Consider the following 22,636-nt stretch of genomic DNA (forward strand, 5'->3'; position numbering starts at 1 on the left):
ACTCTCTTGTGTGGTTATATATATATTAATTCTCCTTAACTTCTATTTTTGGATTTTATTGACTTCTTTCATTGATCCTTGTTTCTTTCCTCCATCCATCTATACCATTTTCCCCATATCTGGTAATATTCTGTCTCTTCTTTTCCCTGGATTTCTTTTGTTAATTTGTCCATTTCGGCAGTCCATAACCTTTCTTATTATTTCATCTTCGCTTGGTATTAATTTATTTTTTCATTTCTGAGTGAAGGCAATCCTCACGGCTGTAATTATGTGTAAAATTAAATACTGGATTTCTTTTTTATATTTCGCAGTCATTATTCCCAGTAGAAAAACTTCTGGTTTCCAATCTATTTTGACTCCTGTTATTGACTCTAGCCAATTTTTAATCCTTTTCCAATACGTTATACCCTCCTCACACGTCTACCATACATGATAATATGTTCCGTGTGTTGATTCACATTTCCAACATTTTGGGGAGGTATTTGCTGAGATTTTTGCTAACCTTACTGGATACGTCATCCTTTTTTCTCTTTCATTTTTCAGTCTGTATGCCAACCATCGTCCAGGTTTGTTGGCTTGTTCAAAGTAATTTTGTTTGGCCACTTTAATTTTCTGTGCTAATTCCTTTTGAGTTATTAAGTTGATCTTATGTTTTATCATCTCTCTTTTTTCTTTTATAATTTTATTCTTTGGGTCTTTCTGTAATTCAGCTTCGGCTTCCCTAAGTTCTCTTTGCATATGTTCTATATATCATGTATACCTTTAGGTATGAAATATAGCTACAGCTATTGAAATATAATCTTGCAAATCTGAATATAGTTCTTTTCTTCCCTCCTTCATCTTCATGAGAATTTGGGGTGGAGGTGTCTGAGGCATTTTCATAAAATACTTTCTTGGCTTGGGCTTGAGTTTCATTTATCTGATTGTTGCCTGAGTAGAGAATCTTCCCTCTGTCCTTCAAAGCCATCCTTTTTTATTATTCACACTTTGATCTCAGAAAGTAAACTCTTCCCACCAATGCCATCAATGTGGCCTATCACTGATTTATGAAATAGCAAACTCTCCATTTAACATAGTCTAATAGGATGCAAGGGGAATCCATAAGAAAAGAATAATAACTGACAAATAGGATTTCTAAAAATGTATTTATTTATATCATTAGTCTTTTGTTTTTATAAACAACTCAAAGTGGTGAACATTTTATATGTGTAAAATGTACACACAAAATGCACCAAAGGTATGAAGACTATGTACAGTAAAATGTATAAATATTTTCTAGGCTGAATCATCAAAGATTGACTTTTTTTGTAGTAATTGTTTGGACTGAAGTCTATTATAGCCTGAAATTCAATCCCCCCCCCCCCCTGAAATTCAGAAATTTTTAATTCCACTTAATTAGAGTTTAGAGAGCTAGAGAAGGCCCAAGACAAAAGAGAGTGGTGTAAAAGTAGATAATTCATATGTAAGATATTAGTTATTAGAAAAAGTACAAGCTGTAGATATATTAATGAAACAGAGTGTAGGGTACAAAACATGAAACAAATGTGGAAATTCTTTATATTGAATTATGTTCCAATTTTAAAGAGCCATTACTGAAATATTAGAAATAATTTAACCTACAAAATATTCAACATAAATATTGGTAATTTGGAATTTCAGGTTGAAATAGCCAAAATCTGCCCTATATGCAGATATATTCTAGATTATACCACTCAAAACAAGTTCATTTGCAGGAGAAGAAGCAGTTTTCAAACTGCTACAATTTCAAATTAGAAATAAGTTAAGACAATAGTGAGAAGTCCCAAACAGATGAGTGCTTTAATGAAAAAAGAAGGAACCAGAGTTACTTTGGTGTTGGTAGAAGACTGCAGAAGTCGTGTCTTTGTAGGCTTGATAATCCTTTCTCTCTGGGTCAAGATGATGTTTCTGGCTCCCTCCCACTTCCCAGGACCGGTAAGACGGAACTGAGTAGCTGAACAAGGTCCAAAATATACTTCCCAGGCCAACTTTGGATCGGTCAGAAAAAGACTCAGCAGCTTGGGTTTCACTCCTAATATGGAAGCCAGTTCATCCATGTAATCAATATACTGCACTATTAGGGGATTGATCTTGCTTGCTGCATACCTAAGAACAAAAGATAAATTAGCCTGTTGAAGACCAGATTATAGAATCAAAAATCATAGAATTGTAGGGTTAAAAGAGTTCTTGGAGGTCTTCTAGTCCAACCCAATTCCTGCCTGAGATCTTGCTTCCTCTTCCTTCTCCGTCTACCAATTTACAGCCACAAAATTACCATTCTAGTTGAGCTGCATGGTAAGTGGTTTGTTGTTGTACACATCAATTAATATGTTAAAATCTTTGTTTTATATGATATGTTTCATCTTTCTTCTACTGTATGCAGTGTTGTTTTGTTTGTTTTATTGGATTTATATGTCGCCCTTCTCCCAAAGGACCCAGGGTGGCGTACAGCATTAAACAACACATATTACAAAACTTAAAAGAAAATTAGAAACAATCCAAGTGTTAATGTTGCTATTATAAAATATCAAAGACTTGTGATAGTAATACTAATACTTTAATTAGTGTCTATATTTTATAGTATAGAAGTAGATCATTTATGAATTGTAAACTTCACAGTTTTTGTTCTCTAATGCTAGGCTATGGCTGAAGAATTTACGATAGAACTTGAATGCTTTTAGTTTTAGGACATGTGACATAGTGGTGGGTTCCTAACCGGTTTACTACAGGTTCGCAGAGCACGTGCACATGCACAATAGAACAAAAATTGGTCAGAAAAAAAAGAAGAAAACAGCTGAGGAGCGGCAATTCAAGCTGCTACTCTGAATCAGCTGGGCTTTGGAAGCTGGAATAACGATAAACATAACTGGACAGGAAGACCCACTTTTAAAAAAACCCAGAGAACCGGTTCGCTCTCTGTTTCAAGCCAGCACTACCAGTTGGGAGAACCGGTCTGAACCGGTAGGAACCCACCTCTGATGTGACACACATGCACACAGATTAGTTTGCTAATCCAATCTAATTAGAGTTGTCTTTGATGAGATGGATAGCCATATAAATTTCATTAATAAATAAATAAAATAAAAATATAATATAATCTAACCCAATCTATGTCCCATCCCTTTCGGCAAGCAGTAAAAAGTTTATAAAATATAAATATAAACTTAACAAATAAGTTTAATATGTAGCTTTATTAAGTTTGTATCCTATGGGTGAGAATGTAATTTTAAAATTTATTCACTCAGGCATTTTACATACAAGGCCAGAATATTTTCAATTCCAACATTTTGTAGAAATAAGCACATTATATGTACATAGTTGATTCCCTACCATTTTTCATTGTATTGGATCCTCTTAACAATATCAGTCATCATGTCATTATCTGAAGGTAACTTGTTCAGGCCTGAAAAACAACATCAGTTTAATCTTCCGGTGCCCCCTGTAGCCTGAGAAATGCAGAACAGTTTGCAGACAGGTAATACACATATACAGAACATATTGTGGACTGAACAGAAAAAACTGAAGTAGACTGTGTCATGCCCCAGCATATAACTTTTATATACTGTTGTTGCCCTCTGGCCCCATCTAATGGCCACAGAGAAAATTATGAAGTATATTGTTTGAAGCTGACCACACCCCTTTACCCATCAGTCCACACTCTCAAAATAAGTGCATGCAGGGAAACCAGGCTCCATTTCCTTTAGCATTTGGAGAAGGCAAAGGCACAAAGAAGAATCCATCTTAATCTGTGGCACATGGTCATCCAATGACAAACCCACATCCCACACACAGAGCATCGCTGGTGAGATTTAAACTGCTTGTATTTATTAATTGTTATGCTCAGCAGTAACTCAATACTGTCTATCTTGTATTTGGTTCTCATTGCATGTATCCCTATTTTCCCCAGTCTCACCATATCCTGTTCTTTCAATAAAGCACTCAGATCTACAGACACAGTTTTTTTTTTTGTTGGAGGATAGGTGGGTTTAGTTGCATGTTGAGCTGCACACAGACTAACATGTAACGAGGACAGAACAGACTGTAACTGTGTTCATTGCATGTATAGAAATGTTGGAAATGAAAGTATTTCAATAAAGGACAAAGTGTTGTGGTCATATAGCAAAACACTAGGAGAATTTTCTGAAGAAGGAATGTAGCTACTCCTGACTTCCAGAAAGAAACCAAAGTAGTAGGATGTTGGAGAAGGTGATGCTGGAAACATTGGTTTTCTATACTTGCTGCTGTGGCCGTAGATGTTTGCAGATCAAATCTAATAGCCTTACCCAGTACTAAGACTGCAAGCCAATGCAGATTTCCTGGGGTATTCAACCACTTAGAACAATGGTGACTTGCTTCTGCATAGATATGCAACAATGCATGCAGACGTATTCCTTGGTGATTTAGGACCACTGCTGTTAGATTGGGTAATGGATAGGTACACACGGGCTTAATGGTAACAACAGCTCTTTATTAAGTACAACAAGTGAGAACAATCCAGCGAAGGTTGAGTCTGACAGCAGCCCTTTTATAGGGAGCTGTGAGACCCTTCGACCAATAGGATTAAACTTCTGTTCCGCCGGAACAGAGGACCTGGGTGGAAACCACTGTAGTTAGAACAAGTATCTAACACCCCTTCCCTATTGGATGGAACAATCCTACTTGTTACATAGTCATGCAGGTAGGGGGGCTTTTGGGTAGCTCTGCTCTTCAGTAGGAGGAGTTTCCTTGGACAGGTCAGACGGACCTGTTTGCTCCGCAGCTCCGCTTGGTGGAAGCTCCTGGAAACTTTTACAGGCTGCAGCTGGAGCTTCTAGAGCCGGTTCGCTTGGAGCTCACTGCGGGCCTGCAACAAAACCAGATAAGTTTCCTGGTACCCTCGGGCTTGAGCTGGCTGTGGAAGGAGTGAGTGTTTGCTCCATTTAGGTAGGGCTTTGGCTAACTCATGCAGGAGTTACCTCTGGTTGTCTAAAAGTGGAGTTGGAGAGGCGGCCACGGAGTTGGTCAATATGCTTCTCCAATTCCTACCATCCTCAAGCTTTAGGAGGTAAGAGCGAGGGCCGGTGATGCCTATCACTGTGGCAGGAATCCACAGAGTTCCCCCAGTGTAGTGTAGTTGTGGGCGTATACCGAATCCCCTACACTAAATGTCCGAATCTTGCTTGTGGAGTCTGGGGGCGATGAGGCAGAATAATTGGGGTGTAGCTGGTCTAAGTGGGACCTTGGCCGGTGACCCATGAGAAGCTCGGAGGGGCTTCTTCCTGTAGTGGCACTGGGTGTGATGTGCTGAATTAGCAAATAGTGGTCAACCCGTGTTTGCCGATCTCCCAGGCCCATCCTAGAGAGGGCCTCTTTTGCAGATCTCACCATTCTCTCCACCTGACCATTGGAGGCTGGATGGAATGGTGCGACCAGAGCATGCCTGATTCCCTGAACTGCTAGGAAGGTCTCAAATTGCATGGCCGTGAATTGGGGCCCTTTGTCAGAGACCAAGACGTCAGGCAGGCCATGCATGGAGAAATGTTTCCGTAGCACCTTGATGACCGCTTCTGCCGTAGTGGAGGCCAGCAGGACTACCTCTAACCATTTCGAGTAGGCGTCCACAACTACAAGAAATGTCTGGCCGTGAACTGGGCCAGCAAAGACAATGTGCACCCTATACCATGGTGCATGAGGTCACTCCCACTCCTTAGTGGGCGCCTCTAGGGGAGCTGGTCTGGACTCCTGGCATGGTGTGCAGGTAGCCACCCATTCTTCGATCTCCCTGTCCATGTTAGGCCACCACACGTAATTCCTAGCCAAAGTCTTCATCCTGACAATTCCAGGATGCCCTACATGTAAAGCCTCTAATACTGTAATGCGCAGTTTGGGTGGAACAATAACCCAGTCCCCCTATAGTAAACAGCCATTTACAACCGATAACTCATCATGTTTGGCAAAATGCATTTGAAATCAGCCCCAACAGGCCGCTTGGGCCATTCCCTCCACACCCAGTTCAAAATTTGCTTGATAGTGGAGTCCTTTGCAGAGTGATGGGCAATGTCACTGGACGAGACAGGTCCAGTCTCAAGGCAGTCAATGAGGAGGACTGGCATCTCGAGGGTAGGGTCAATGAGAAGTTCAGGCAGCAGGCAGCAGCTGAGAGCATCAGCATGCCCCAAAGTGGAGCCTGGTTGGTGGATGAGATGATAGGAGGAGGCAGCTAGGAAAATGGTCCATCTGGTCATGCGGGGTGATAATGACACTGGGGTAGGTCGGTCCCCAGCTGACCAATGGCTTTAGTCCATAACCAGTTTGAAGTCCCGGCCATAAAGATACTCATGGAACCTCTTTAACTCCAGCCACAGCAACCAAAACCTCACGGTCTAGCTGGCTGTAGTTCCGCTCTGTGGTGGACAAGGTCCTGGAGTAAAATGCAATAGGGGCTTCGGTTCCGTTGGGCATGCGGTGGCTGAGGATGGTGCCGATGCTGAATGGGGAAGCATTGCAGGTCAGCACCAATGGCAGGGTCTGGCTGTGCTGTACCAGGAAGGAATCCGCCGACAGGAGTCGTTTTACTGCAGCAAATATGGCAGCCTCGGCTTTGCCCAAGGACCACTTCGCGTTCTTAGCCAGGAGATGGTGTAAAGGCTCAGCAACGGTGGCTTTCTGTTTAAGAAATATGCTGTAGAAATTAAGGAGCCCGAGGAACGCCTGCAGCTCGGTTTGATTGCGAGGTGTGGGGGCTTCCTGAATTGCTTTTATTTTTTGTGTTGTCAGGTGAATCCAAGAGCCATTGATTAGGTACCCTAGGAATTCAACTCTTGGCACGTTAATTTGGCATTTCTCTTTTTTGAGACGGAGGCCTTTGTCTCTAATTGGAGTCAAAACTGTTTGTACATGTTTTAAAAGTTGCGCCTCATTTGCAGCCGATACCAAGATGTCGTTGAAATAGGGGATGACTCCTGGAATCCCCTGCAAAAGCCATTCCATAACGCTTTGGAACAGTCCAGGGGCGATACTAACACCGAATTGCAGGCAGTGACATTTGAATGCGCCCCTATGCGTCACAATGGCTTGGGCTCAGCTGTAGCACCATCTACAGGCAATTGTTGGTATGCCTGTGCCATGTCCAATTTAGCAAAAAATTTTCCGGGGCCTAATGAATGAAGTAGGTGCTGTACAATGGGTACAGGGTAGGCGCTCTGTTGTAGCGCTTTATTTATTGTGCACTTGTAGTCCATGCAGAGGCAGACAGACCCGTCAGATTTGACAGGTGTCACTATAGGGGTCTCCCAGCATGCATGATCAACCGGCTCTAGGATTCCCTGGCCTACGAGCTTGTCAATTTCCCTGTCAATTTTGGGGCGGAGAGCAAAAGGTACTCTCCTGGGCTTTAGCATTATTGGGGCTATGTTGGGGTCCAAACTAAAGGAAATTGGAGTCCCCACATATTTCCCCAGACCAGTGCCGGAGACGTCCTTGAACTCCTTAAAGATGGCTTCAGCGCCGTCGTCTTTCAAAGCGTTGATACTGGTCACCTCTAGGCCCAGGGCTTGGAACCAATCTAGCCCTAGGAGGCCCTGCAGGTTGCTGCTGACCACTGTCACTGGGAGTTTCCCACTGAACTGCTTGAACTTCACCTGGATGGGGACCCGGTTTCCCTGGTAATCACATAGGTGGATGTCAGAGGTGCGAAGATGCTGTTTCTTTATGCTAGGGATAACCTGCTTTAGGGTAGACCACGGTATGATGGTCAGTGATGACCCGGTGTCGATCTCCATCTCACATGGAGAGTCCTTGATGAGGACTGTGACCTTCAGCTTTTTTGGCCGCTTGGTGCAGACTTCACTGATTGACATGTGGTAGGCTGTACTTTTCCGCGCGTCTTGTGGAGCGCTTTGGCGCTGCAGAGTCTCAGTAGATTTGATGGCAGATTCGGACGCCCTGGCTTTGTTCAAGGCGATCTGTAGAGTGAGGTTAGATTTAACAAGTAACCTCCTCTGTAGGTTAATGTCCTTTACACCGCATATTATGCGGTCCAGAATCAGCTCCTCCAGGTCTCGGAATTCGCAGTACACTGCGGCCTTGCGGAGCACCGCAACGTACTCGTTAATCAACTCGCCCTCATTCTGGTTCCTGATGTTAAACTCATGCTGGCAAACGTGCTTGGACGGCTTGGGCGCATAGTAAGTCCTCAGCGTCTGCTGAAGCATGGACCAGGTGACTGATTGTAGCGGTATCGGCTCAGAGAGGTCTTTTGCCATCTTGAACACTTCCCGGCCACAGTACCCGAGGAACGTTCTTCTTGCAGCCTTCAGAAAGGCCCATGAGGTTGTTTGCCTCAAGGAAGCAGTCAAATCATAGCATGTACAAGTCCCAGTGCTTGGTGACTGGATCATATGGAGTTGATGGGGCATGCATTGGCCATTCAGAGGGCGTTTTGAGTTTGTTGCTTAAAAATGGCTGCTTGAAGCCACACTGAGCTCCAGGCTGGATGTACTTGCTGGATTGCTACGCTCTTTTCAGTTTGCCTAGTTGCCTTCCCATTCCATCTTCGTTGCCAATGTTAGATTGGACAGGCACATACAGGCTTAATGGTAATAACAGCTCTTTATTAAGTACAACAAGTGAGAACAATCCAGTGAAGGTTGAGTCTGACAGCAGCCCTTTTATAGGGAGCTGTGAGACCCTTCGACCAAAAGGATTAAACCTCTGTTCTCACCGGAACAGAGGACCTTGGTGGAAACCACTGTAGTTAGAACAAGTATCTAACACCTGCACTTAGCCTCCTGGCTCCAAAATAACAGTTTTGTTGGAAAGATGAACTGGCTAATTAGAATGAAATAGATTTTCTGTATATCAGCTTTCTGTTGAACTGAATGCCAGAAGTAGTTCAACACAATTGTTAGCTTTACTACTTAAGTATAAACTATGCCTCAGATTATCATGGACATAATCTAAACTAAAGCACTCCCATATAGCTCCCATCCATTTAAATCAGATGTCAATATATTTCTTTATGGCTTGCAATCACATTCATTAATTTTTCATTTCCTTACTCAAATATAAAAGTGTTCTGGCTACAAAAAAGATAAATTTCGTTTCTATTCAAACAAATACACACAATACTATAATCTGATAGTTTAATCGCTTTGATCCAAGAGAATTAAAGAAAGCCAGTTATGACCATTGGTTAATCATGTCCAGTCTATCTGCCTACTAGCAACTTTACGAGCTCAGCCAGAAGTATTTTGCAGACCAACCACCCAGTAGTTTGTTTGTTTTTTCTACTTAATGCCAAATGTGACTGGTACTGGGGCCATTTGCAGTGTACCAAGGCTAGGAGAAATAACTTTTTATGTGAAATGACCTTATTTGAAATTGCAGAACAATTTTGATAGAATTTCACTTATATTCCACTTGTATACTGTAATTTTTCCTTGGTTACTAAGTCTTATAAAATGATTCTCAAATATCAAAATGAAATGTTAATTATGAAAAATTCTCCTTTGAAAAATGAACTATGCTTTTCTGTAGTGCATAGAAGACATAGAACTAAGGAGAAATTTTCTAACAGTAAGAACAATCAACCAGTGGAGCTTGCATTCAGAAGTGCAGCAACATTGGAGGCTTTTAAGAAGAATCATTTGTCTAAACTGTTATAGGGTTTCCAGCAGTGGGTTGGATTAGAAGACCTCCAAGCCCCTTCCAACTCTGTTATTCTGTTACGTGATCTAACATGAAAGCATTATGGGGATTTTTTTTCGGAACATAGATTTTTTTTATGGTGTTACAGGTATTGTTGCAGGATGTAAGCTGCTTCATGTAGAGCTGACTCTTGCAAATGGATGATGATCTCCTACGTTTTTATATATTTTGGTCAACTCAAAATGGTGAGCATACCCGATATTCTTGCTTCCTCTTTTCCTCACAACAATTCTGTGTGGTGGGAACAGAGCTGGGAACTGAGCACCTGTTTCCTGAACAATGTACAAGCAGCTAAGTGGACATTTGCTGATAACTGGGGGATGGCCAGGGGTGAGGTGGGGAAAGGAACTTTCCTTTGTGTTGTTTGCACGGGAAAAACTCAGATTCAGCTTACGCTGCTTCTGTAACCATTTCAGCTTCAGTAAAGTATACTCTTGGCAAAACTAATGGCCAGGAGTCTTTCTTCGCTAGATGACTGAGTGGAACAGTTGACAACTGGTCTTCATGCCAAAGGAATCCTAGAATTCACATTCTCCTGGTTTCCAGACTAGCACCTCCATCACTACATCAAACTGCTTATTGGATTGGATGAAGAATGATAACATTATGACAAGGATAATTCCAAGAGGTTTCCTTGTTAATTTTTTTGCGGTATACATATACTATGTTACATTGGGGTGGGGAACTATGACTCTTTTATGGCTTGTGGACTTCAAAACTAGAATTCCTGAGCCAACATGGCTGGCTCAGGAATTCTGGGAGTTGAAGTCCGCAAGTCATAAAAGGACCATAGTTGCCTATGTGTGTGTTACATGAACAACACAATTGGTCATATTGCAAACATTTAGTATAGCTGGAGATTACCTTCATGGACACACAAATATATATTACATGGCTTTCTTGTTCTTATACAAAAGAGGGAGTTGATTATATTAGCCAGCAGTGCAACCTTCAAACCAAGCAAAACATCAGTTTTTTTTTAAATTCTCTCTTACCCTTGAAGATTCTTGTGGCCCAGCGAACTTGGAGCTCAGATATAGGCATAATGGCTCCTATAGGTTTGACGAAGCCAATCACAGCTAATGTGTGCTTTCCCAAGTGTGATGGGAAAACATTTTTATACAGTAAGAGTTTATTTGCTTGGTTTCTGAGGATAATGTCCTGAGTGTAGGGAAAGGAGAAGTTGTATCCTGTAGCAAAAATTACCACATCAATATTTTCTTCTGTGCTGCCATCTTCAAAGATCACACCTCTTTCAGTGAACTTCTTCACATGTGGTTTTATTAGCACCCTTCCAGCAATTATAGCATTTGGTAGATCATCACCCATAATTGGACTTTTACTTAGGAACCTGCAAAATGAAGAAAAAAACCACACTGGCAATAGTTTACTCCAGAACATGGGCTTATTAACCTTAAATGACCATTAAAAAGAAGGAGGGGGTAAGTAAGCTATTGTAAATGATCATCTTAGATGTTTTTCAAACAGGCCAAGAAAGCACAGCCTTGATAAAGAAAAGCTCATTTGTGTTAGAGGTGTAATTCAGTGTATGGTGATGTATTCTCTTTACCCATGTATTTATACCAAATATAAAGTATATTATTTACTGGGTTTGTATTTTTATAACAGTTTTGTCCAATTGTTTTCTGTTTTTACATTCTTGTTGACTTCTTTTTTGTATGCAATGCCACATTTTGAGAATACATTTTACAGCAAAATAATGAAACGGCAGATACAAAAATGTCAGAAAAGGGAGCTTCAGTTTAGAGTGGAAGTGCATTTTTCTCAGGGAACCCTAACCCTAACCTTACTTTATCTTCATAGCCACCATAGCTAGAATCAGAAGAACTGAAATTGGCAAAGTAATTTCTATGCAGGCGTTCAGCTTTTTTGTAAAAAGTATAAAGGTAAAAAATAATAATTATGAATGAAAAAAAGACACAAGATACAGAATTAGGTACAGAAACCAGAATGTCAGGTTTCAATTTTTTTAAAAAATGTTTCTAATCTTTGAGGCTATAACTAAATATTTAAATATATGTGGGAAAAGAGACATTGCAGATGCTGCAGGAGCTGCAGGATATTTCCAAGATTCAGACTCAAGGGCTACTATTGTTACTCAGCTTTAAAGTTGCTGCTAAAATGGAGTTCATATTTATTTTAATGTCTACACTCCATGTCTTCCTAAGTGTCAGAGTATGAAGAAATTCTAACCTTACCTGTGCTGGGGCTTTACACCATAGTTCTCGTGGTTAAATTTCATATTCAGCTTCTTCTCTCCCCATTGGTTTATCAGTGCCCCAGGAAGTTTATGGAAAAGGAGATTTTTGAAACGTGTAAAATGCACTACATCAAAAGGATACCCACCATCAGAGACTCGATTGATCACCCAAGCACCAGTTCTAGTGCTCAGAAAGACCTAGGAGAGGAGAAAGGGAAATCAGCACTAACTCCTTCCCCAGCCTTGTAAGCTAGTGAACAAAATGGAGACTGAACCCCTTTCCTGCCATATTTTGGATATAACCAAGGTCATACCCAGTTCTCTTTGCCTAATCCCATCAGAACCAAAATGACCACCCCACTTCAGACCCTGAAATCCCATCTAGACCAAAGAAGAACAGCCTCCTCTCCAGCTCACAGTATGGCCCAAGGGCAAGCCTTTCAAGGAATGTGCAACCTAGAGAAACCCCAATTTTCCATCTCCTTCACAATGAACTTCTTCAATTCTGATGACCTTCTGAAAGGCCCATTTTGCCTAACAATAGAAGTAATCTCAAGTACCAACAAGGACCTGCCTAGCTACCCAAAACTAGCCAGCAAATCAGATCCCTGGGATTTCCTACCTTGCAGTCTTCAATCTCTATAAAAATCTTTGCTTTTCCATTGTTCAGGGTTTCCTCTTTCTTTTAAAGTAGGTACTCAAAGATCATTACAATGAACATGGTTCTTCTCTTCAATGTTGTGCACCTTATTTTGACAAAAATGAAAATAAAAACCCACAACAGCCCACTCCTCCTTCCATTGAGTCCCAAGGGACAACAGGGCATGCCAATATATTTTTTCCTAAGAGTGGAAAGTACATGTGGAGAATGTTCAGCAAAAAAAGAAACAGAGAAGAATCTCATTTTCAACCTTTGATGTTCCTCTTCTCCCTGGTTTCTAAGCCACTAGGACTAGAGTCAGCAAACTTAAACACTCAAAGAGCCACAAAGGTCCTAACCCGGAGGCTGCAGTTGGTCCAGAATGCAGCCGCGCGGGTAATTATGGGGAGATCGAGGTTCTCCCATATAACACCGCTCCTGCGCGAGCTGCACTGGCTTCCTGTGGCCTACCGGGGTGCGCTTCAAGGTGTTAGTTACCATCTTCAAAGCGCTCCATGGCATAGGGCCTAGTTACCTGCGGGATCGTGTCCTGCCCCATACATCCCTGCGGCCCATTCGCTCACACAGAGAGGGTCTCCTCCGGGTGCCGTCCTCTAGAGATTGTCAGAGGGCGGTGCCCAGGAGTAGGTCCTTCTCTGTGGTGGGCCCTACCCTTTGGAACGACCTCCCCCCAGACATTAGAACAACAACCGATCTCCGCTCCTTCCGCAGTAAACTGAAGACCCACCTGTTTCGGCTGGCCGGCCTGGCATAACTCAACAACTTATCCACCCCTAGGTCATTTTTAATTGTTAATTTTAGTTTTTAAACTATTAATGTCATTGAGGTTTTAACCTTTTTTAGTATTGTAATTATTTATTTATTTTTTACCTCCTCTGTATGACACTGTGTTGACTGTTGCTTGAGTACGTCGCCCCGAGTCCCTGTGGGGAGAGGGGGCGACTAATAAGTTTAAATAAATAAATAAATAAATAAATAATAAATAAATAAATAAATAAATAAATAAATAAATAAATAAATAAATAAATAAATAAATAAATAATAAATAAATAAATAAATAAATAAATAAATAAATAAATAAATAAATAAATAAATAAATAAATAAATAAATAAATAATAACCGGAAGCCCCCCATTCAATTCTAGAGCCAACCGGAAATCTGGTTTCCCCACTATAGAGTCCCCTCCTAGCACAGTGTCCTTTTTCCTTTACCTGTCCTCACCAAAAACCCTATTAATTGTGGAGTTGACCAGTGACAGTGAGCTGCAGCAGAGGGATGAAAGAGCCACATGCGGCTCTGGAGCCATGGGTTATTGACCCCTGCACTAGGACTACCTTTCAATAAGGAAAGCATATTTGATGAAAAGTATTGCAAAGTCCTCCAGTCTCACTGACAAAAGTTCAACTTTCATTCAGATATTACTAACAATTTAATTATTTAATAATAATTTAATAATAATTATTTAATAATAATTTAATAATAATTATTTAATAATAATTTAATAATAATTATTTAATAATAATTTAATTAAAGAATATTTAATTAATAATGCATTCACATGTATTACTAATTGATAGAATTAGTCTCTGAAATGCTATCCCAAAGCAACAAATGAGCCCTGGTAGTATTTGAACTCAAAACCTGACAAAAGTACCTGCTGTTATCATCAGATTCAAAACAAAACTTGTTTAAATACACTGTACCTGCTTTGTGATATGGCTGAGATCAATAGAAATTTCTATTCCAGAACTTCCCAAGCCTATGATGAGGATTCGTTGGTCCTGATATTTTTCAGGATTCTTATATGCCGAACTGTGAATAATTTCCCCCTTAAATTTTTCAACACCTGAGGGGGGGAAAAAAGGAGCCATCTTTGCAATGCTGAGGAAAGCATATCTTTGTTGGAAGATAGAAAAATTGTCAGTCTAGGTGCTGGATTTGAGATGAATTTTAAGAAGAATTGTCATGGTTAGATTATTAGTTTATTAGATTATTATTAATGTCACATTGTTCCCTGAGAAATCCCATACTCGATGCTTGCTCATACAATTGTCTGAAATGGCCCACAGATATTGGACCGAAGGATGATGACTCTTGCAGTTTTTAAATAATAACCAGGGATTAGTGTCAAGGTTGGGATGAGAAATACACTAAAGCCCAACTATTTTTGCATTCTTATTATCACTATACAATGTTAGTAAGGGCACCCTATCTTGGCTGTAGTAATCTGGATTCAAAAACCCTAAATAATGTATACTAAATTCAATCTCTCTCTCCCTCTCCCCCCCTCTCCCTCCCTCCCTCCATCACCAAAAATTAGCACCCTAAGTCAAATCAATAATGCCTAACTGATTACCACAGGCATGTCCAAAGTGCGGGCCGGGGGCCAAATGTGGCCCTTTATCAAATTTCAAGCGGCCCGCAGCCTCTTCTCCCCACTGGAGTTATTTGTTTAGTCTTTCATAAAATACCGTATTTTTCGAAGTATAAAGATGCATCTTTTTCCCCTCAAAAAAGAGGCTAAAAATCTGGGTGCTTCTTATATACTGAATACAGCATTTTTTTGCCTCCCAAAACTCTGCCCCCTTCACCAAAATGGCTGTGCATAGCCTTTAGGAGGTTTTCAGAGTGCTCCTGGGGGCTGTGGAGGGCATAAATGAGCAAAAAACAGGCCATTTTTTGCTCAACTTTGCCCCCCCTAGCCCCCAGGAGCACTCTAGAAGCCTCTTAAAGGCTATTCATGCCCTTTAAAGGGTTCAAAGAATGTCAGGCTGAATGATCGGCCCCACACATTTTCACCTCACCAAATCTGGCCCTCCTTGCAAAAAGTTTGGACACCCCTGGATTACCACAAAGATTGAACTGGCTTACAAGAAAGTCAATGTTGCTGTGTAGATGAAGGGCCCTAACTCTCCTCTAGAAAATAACCTAGTTGTTGTTTATATATATATATATATATATATATATATATATATATATATATATATATATATATATATATATATATATATATATATATATATATATATATATATATATATGCTCAAGATTAATTAGACATATATATATATATATATATATATATATATATATATATATATATATATATATATATATATATATATATATATATATATATATATATATATATATATATATATATATATATATATATATATATATATAGGCTCAAGATTAATTAGACATATTAAAAACAAGACAGTTAATAACCATGAATTATGCTTTTCACTCAAGAAGTGATACTGGCAGGCTTACTTTGCCAGAAGTAAAGGTAAGAGGAAATTACTTTAGGTAAAACAAACAAGATAAGAAGGAAAATACAGCTTGAGTTATTATACTGCATCAACCACAGTAAGAAACCGCTACTGGTAGATGTTTGTAGGGAAAAAACACTACTAAAGACTATCAAATTTTAAAAAAAGATTTTATGTCATGCCATATATATTTTTATATATGTATACATTGAAAATCAGAAAAACTAAGCCAGGAAGACAATACAAAACTCTGTGAATATGTCCAGGAAACACTATGTGCTAAACTCAATTTAAAAGAGGTCTGAGTTTATTTCTAATGAATAATGGAATAAAACATATTAATGTTTTGCAAGTTCTGCTGGAATCAGCATTCTCAATTAATTTATAAGAAAATCACAATTGCTTACCTAGAAATGAATCCAGAGGAAAATAAGGTTGCACATGGAAGCCTGTGCAAAGTAGAACAGCATCAAAGACAGCCGATTCCTGCCTCCCGTTCATTTCTGTTACAATTTCCCACTGTCCAGTGATGGGGAAATCTCTGTGTTTCCTTAAATGGCAGACTTGAGCCTTAAGATAAATATATTTCTTTTTATATTCAGTTTTATGGTTGCTTTTCTTAAAGTGATAAGTGAAGCACTTGAAGTAAATATAAGATAGAGAACAAGGCTGGTTCAGAATATCCTGGGATATACTTGCTTAATTCTCACTGCTAACATTCCTCTTTGGACTTCATCAGTTCTAGAATAGAGACTAGCTTTATGCACATACTCAAATGGACTATGGAACCAGGTGCCCCTTAAGAATCAAGGGTATGAATATTTGGGGTGATCTAATAAACCAAAAACTGAAAGTCATTGTCATCTCTAGTATCTACTCTAGTATCTTGGTGACTCCTGAATGATCTGTATCTTTTGGCCTGCTTGATCAAGTCTGTCGCCTTGCACATAATGATAGTGGTTCAATGGTTCTTAAAATGGGGATTAATTTGAGTATATCCTGGGGATAATGGAACATTTGTAATAGCTCATTTGTAAACTGAGGATGTAGTTGGGATATATATATATATATATATATATATATATATATATATATATATATATATATATATATATATATATATATATATATATACATACATACATACATACATACATACATACATACATACATACATACATACATACATATATATATATATAAAACTAAGGCTGAGTTACTTTAGCTTTTTAACAAATGATGTTATTCAGATCAGAAAAAGAGTAATTTGATCAAACAATTTAAGGACCCCGTCTGTAGAAGCACTATGATAATGGCTTGAATTGTTACTTACCTGTTAATTATAAATAATTACAAATGGTACTTCTTGTAGTAAGTTTACAGGTAAGAGAAAACACTAGATCGGTGCTGTCAAACTCGCAAACCGCTGGCCGGAATGCGTCATGCATTGGCCATGTCCACACTTGGTTTTGCAAAGGGGGGGGGGGATCCTGATATGTCACGTGATAATGCCATGACGATGAGAGTTTAACATCCCTGCTCTAGATGCATATGACTGCAGGTTCAATCTTTTTCTCTTAGATTTACCAAAATCTGGGTTAGGATTACACAAAATTATCCAAGTCCCTGGCTAGCAGGAGCTTGTTCAGATAGAAACCAGTAGCTGACACGTGTAATTGTGGTGACGCTCATAAAATCTGGTTCTTAGAAAATGATATTTTTCTAAAGTTTTATCTTCTGAATTTTCACTATTACACTTTGCCAATTCCATTTTATATGACATAGCTGTTTGAAGGGCTGTTAATAGTTATCTCTGCTTTTGTATCCTGCAACTACATTTACTACCAAGATGTCCACTCATCCTCCCAGCAAAATCTTGATTCTCAGTTTCTTACCTTGAAATGTATGTACTTCATCAAATCAAACTGCTCTGCATACATCCTAAAGTACTCCATCACTTTACTATGATGCACATAGTTTGGGTATTCCTCAGGAATAGGAAAATCACTAAAACTCATCAGCTCCTTTGAACTATTTGTAGTCAATGATTTGTAAATGCTGCTGTGGCCTTCTGTGACGTGTTCCTGCAAGAAATTTGTCATGATAATAAGACGGGCTTTACAGACAAGATTTCTGAGATATTTATCTTGAAGGCAGATCAATATGGCCATGAATTCTCGCTATGATTTCTTGTCTTATTTATCCCAATAGTCCCAATAGTACTGTTAAATGGAAAAAGGTTTCCTTCACGGGTTCAGATTTCCTGGCTGGGAGAGCGTCACCGGCTGAGTGAATGAATTTAGGATCAAAGCAAGCTGCATTTGAAAGCAAGTTATCTTTATTATTTCAGGAAAACAAGACCAACAGTGATGTAGATCAGTGTTCCTGGGTGAGCTGACTCTGACATACAGTAAGTGTACATTTTTTATACCATTTTCCTCTTTGAAGTCCTTTTGTTTTCTTTGTATTATTGTTTTATCACTTTTTGTGTGTGCCTTGCTAATGGTTCTAATCCTGTCTTGTGTTTTGTTATTCCTCTGCCCTAAAGTAATTTCCGTGGGGCAGGGATGAGCCCTAGTGTCTTCTACTGTATTTCCTATTTTTACATCTTTTCCCTGAGCTAATGAATCTTGCTTGTCACTCTGACCCTTTGCTATTTTAAAGGTAACTTTTTCCTGCACTTCCTAGGTCTTTTGTATTATTTTGTACACTGCAGCTATTTCTAATTGTCCTGATATCCTGGTAATTATTCTCAGGAGGTTTCTTTTAGAATGTATGCTGGCTTTGTTATTCTAGTGACTTCCAGTTTGGTTATGGGCTGCACTGGTCTTCCTAATACAACACTGTCTTGGTGAAGTTCCCTTCCTACAGTACTTTGAAAACACGTCTGACCATATACATATTGGAAATGAAAACAAAGTAGCACAAGATTTCAAGTTCCAATGTAATTATTAACTATTTATTTAACCATGGTCAATGAGCAAAACACTTTTTTAAAAAAAATCATACACAGTAGCTTAGCACAACTAAGACAGTGCCTTAGTCATATAAACAGCCATATAAAACCTAAAGCTTTAGCCTTAGAATCACATGCATGCACACAGACATAGAAGCACACATGCATAACTATATACCTAAAAGAGTTACATTTGGCACAAACTGAGAAGAAAAACTCAGCATATTGTCTCTGTGCCCATCTGCTGGTTGAAAAGACAGGGTATGGCTGGCTGTTTCAGATTTACAAAAAAGGAAACACATTTGTTCATATAGCATTGTGGTAATTTAAAATAATCCAAAGAGGCTGCTGGAAACCTGTTTATTTAAATTGTAGAATCAGAAGATTTGGGCCACAAAAAGTTCTCTTCAGGAAAGGTTCTGAAACTTCTGGTTTTCATGCTAAATATAATAGTTAAAAATGCACACAATCTGATCATAAACAGTAAAACAGTCAAAAGCTCCCCAACTACACAAATCTTACATCAATTTTTCCTTTTCATCTTATTGACGTTGCACCGATGGTAGCTCAGCTACCTCATATTTGAATATTACAAGGTAGATAGTTGTTTTTCATTTATTATCTATCTATTTCTCTTCTCTCCCATCCATATAATTAATAATCAACTAGGTATCTCTTGATAGATAAAAGGGGAAATATCACCCTAATGAGCAGAATCCAAAATAGGAGATTCTCGAAGAAAAAGTTCTTTGCTGAGAGAAAAAGGAATACTTGGTTGTTGAGGACAAAAAAAAAAAAAGAATAATCTAGTGATTCTAGTAGATGGGTTAGTTACATACAGAACAGTCAATATCGCCTATGAGAAAACATACCTGGAATCTCCATAGCCCCCCTATATCCTCACTTCTCTCAAAACATGTTGGCTGAAGACCCTCATCCACACAGCATTTAATGGCCGTAAGGCCACTTGCCCCAGCTCCAATGATGGCTACTCTTTTGGCCATTCTGTTCTGCAACAGGAAGGAACAAGCCATTATATTTTTCTTTCACAGATTCTTAAAAACTATATTTGACCAAATCAAATCAATACACAGCAAACAACACATAACCACAGCCTGTCCAACTAACATTTGTGGTAGAAATCGGAGAATTAATATGTTGCCAGCTGTATTTCAGCTGTACTTCCACCAGTGAAAGTCTGGAAAAATCATTCTGGATTCTATATTTATTTTTAATCAATGCACACACTTGGGAAATTCTTCATTTTGATTTAGGAGGCAGAAGTGGCACATTTGTGTGGCTCTGTAAAAATAAAAATAAAAATTCAGTCTATGTTTAAGTCAGCGTAAAGTTTTGCTGCCATGTTTGTCATATCCTCAACTTATAACCACAATTGAGACCAGAATTCCATTGTTATGTAAGACAGTTGTTAAGTGAGTCACACCCAATTTTACTACCTTTTTCACCATGATTATTAAGAAAATCACTTGTAGTTAAATTAATAACACTCTTGTTAAGTGAACTTGGCTTCCCCCATTGACTGGAAAGTGCCTGGGAAGGTCGCAAATGGCAATCACGGCCAAATTTTGATCACGTGACTGTGGGGATGCTTCAATGGTTGTAAATGCGAGTGCCAGTTGTAATTCCATTTATCTAGTGCTGCTGTAACTTTGAATAGTCACTAAATGAATGTATAACTCAAGGCTATTTATATATTGATCTTTTCCCCTAAGGCTTCTACACTCTCCAAGCAAGCAGATGGAGCAAGTCAATTGTCTTCCTTCAGCTTCTTCTTTTAATTCAATCAGAGTGCCCTCTTAGAAAGATTCAGGTAAGTTTTTAAAATTAGAACTTCAAATGAAAAGGCAATAAGAAAGAGCCAGAATTTTGCACCAATATTTGTTAGAAATAAACAATACCTATGGTTTTTAGTATCCACTGTAAAAAGCAAATCCTTGGTATTTTTTCACTTAAGGTATTCTGTTAATATGAGCATAATTTGGTTAAAAATTTCTTGCCCACATTTTCAAATTGTACAACTGCCTAAACAAGTAGTAAGATCTTCTCATGTACTTATATTTCATTTTTTCTTTTCTTTTCTTTTCTTGCATCAGCCTGGTATTGGTAGGACCAATATCCTGTTTTTATAAACTGTTTCCATAATAGGGAAAAAACCCAATTCTTGTTTCTGTGATTTTTGTCCCCCCTTCACATTCATAACCTATTTATATGATATGGTTCATTTTCTCCAATTCTTTAATGAGACTCAGAGCTCTATTATACTTAACCTCAAGTCTCTGGGAGAAACAGAATGTTGAATTCTTACCCTTGCTTTGCAACTGCTCCCAACTCGTCCTTCCTATGTTGCTTCCAAACAACAGGGTTTTTTTATTTAAAAAAGTGAGAGAAACCAATCACGAATATAAATCCTTATAATTTAATCCTCAGTCTCTACAAGCTTACTTACATGGCATATGGTTATCACATAGAAATTCCCTGGGCTTATAGAAAAGGTATAAGAATGTAACTTTGGATAATTCAAGCACAAACACACGGTGGAATGGTCAAATATGCTTTTAACTGGATCAATAAACTTTAGTACCTGACCAACTGGATTCTGTATATTCTACCCAGAAGCAAAATCAAGCTGAACCAGAAAACAGTAAAGGTATTCACATTTCTTGTCAATGTTTTCAAACCAATTCAGCAATTTACTGGTTACCCCACCTCCAATACTATTAGCTCTCTTTTATCGGATATTTTGCCCCCCCCCCCAGCTCTTAAATCTCAATTTCTGCATGCAGAAAAATAGCTTTATGAACAATCCAAGTGCATCTTTCTTTTAAGTGAGACACCAGTGACCAGTGCAGAGAATCCCAAAGAATCCTTGCAAACTGAGATTCCAATTTCCTTAGATCTCACACTGCTTACTATGATTCACTACCTTTATTATTGCTGTTCCTGTTTTTTATTGGCTCTTAGGCAGCTTTAAGGGGATGGTTTCTAAAGTTTGTACATTATTTTATATTCTGTTCATATTATCTTCGTACTGTTGTTATATATGATTATCCCTTTTATTATAATATGTTTTAACTGATTGTCCATTTCCCAGAGAACTCCTAGTATTCACATACAATAAAAATAATATATATCACAAAGGAAAGGGAGGCATCTTGGAACAAAAAGACACATAGCTTCTCTGAAATAAATATGGCAGAGGGAAGGAAAACAACAGCAAGCCATGGAAAACACACAACCATACATACAAGCAGTGATAGAAGGAGTCTCCAACAGCTCAGGTGGTGTTCCTCAAGAAGAATGAACCAGTCAGAAGAAATCCAAGGACCTTTGTTAAGTTGTATTTATGGAGAAACATGCCAAGAATTTCAGAACCTGTTGTAAATAGGATGAGTCAGCATATGTTTTTGTCTCTTCCAAGTTGGGACAGAAATGAAAATCCCTTGCAGTTGGTTTAGATGGTTGATGCCTGAAGGTATGCTAATATTCTGGGAGGAGACAAGAGTTAGAATTAATACACCCATAGAGGCACAGGCCTTTATGGAAAAAAACAAATTACTCCTAGAAAAACCTGATGATTCCTCATTAGATACACAGGACACGGGAGGGGCCAGAGCCCTGTCGGCGGGGGGAGATGGGGCAATACCGAGAAAGCTCAGATCACAAAAATGAGTAAGAAAATCCACCTGACATAAACTGATCGAAATTATTAACTATTAATTATCATAATGATCATTAAATAACAGAGAGACAGAGAGAGACAGAGAGAAACAGAGAGACAGAGAGACAGAGGGAGACA

At 38.9% G+C, this 22,636-nt stretch overlaps 1 protein-coding gene across 1 annotated transcript; it reads right to left on the minus strand.

Moving 5' to 3' along the window:
* Window positions 1-1,165: 1,165 nt before the first annotated feature.
* On the minus strand, window positions 1,166-22,296 carry LOC309389646 (dimethylaniline monooxygenase [N-oxide-forming] 2-like). Its single transcript, XM_081948238.1, has 9 exons — window positions 22,086-22,296; window positions 19,692-19,829; window positions 17,759-17,947; window positions 16,271-16,433; window positions 14,292-14,434; window positions 11,925-12,124; window positions 10,701-11,056; window positions 3,349-3,421; window positions 1,166-2,124 (listed from the first exon to the last, which is right to left on the minus strand). The coding sequence occupies exons 2-9, from the start codon at window positions 19,821-19,823 to the stop codon at window positions 1,770-1,772; spliced, it is 1,611 nt and encodes a 536-aa protein (XP_081804364.1). The 5' UTR covers window positions 19,824-19,829; window positions 22,086-22,296; the 3' UTR covers window positions 1,166-1,769.
* Window positions 22,297-22,636: the final 340 nt, after the last annotated feature.

Source organism: Natrix helvetica (assembly GCF_964273705.1).
Source record: "Natrix helvetica genome assembly, chromosome: 3".
Taxonomy (NCBI): Eukaryota; Metazoa; Chordata; class Lepidosauria; order Squamata; family Natricidae; genus Natrix; species Natrix helvetica.

Coding starts and splice junctions, on each gene's coding strand:
- LOC309389646 (XM_081948238.1), bottom strand. CDS start 19,823: ATGGCCAAAAGAGTAGCCATCATTGGAGCTGGGGCAAGTGGCCTTACG. Junction 11,057..11,924: donor GGTGTAAAGCCCCAGCACAG/GTAAGGTTAGAA, acceptor TTCATTTTGCAG/GTTCCTAAGTAAAAGTCCAA. Junction 2,125..3,348: donor ATCCAATACAATGAAAAATG/GTAGGGAATCAA, acceptor TTTTGTTCTTAG/GTATGCAGCAAGCAAGATCA.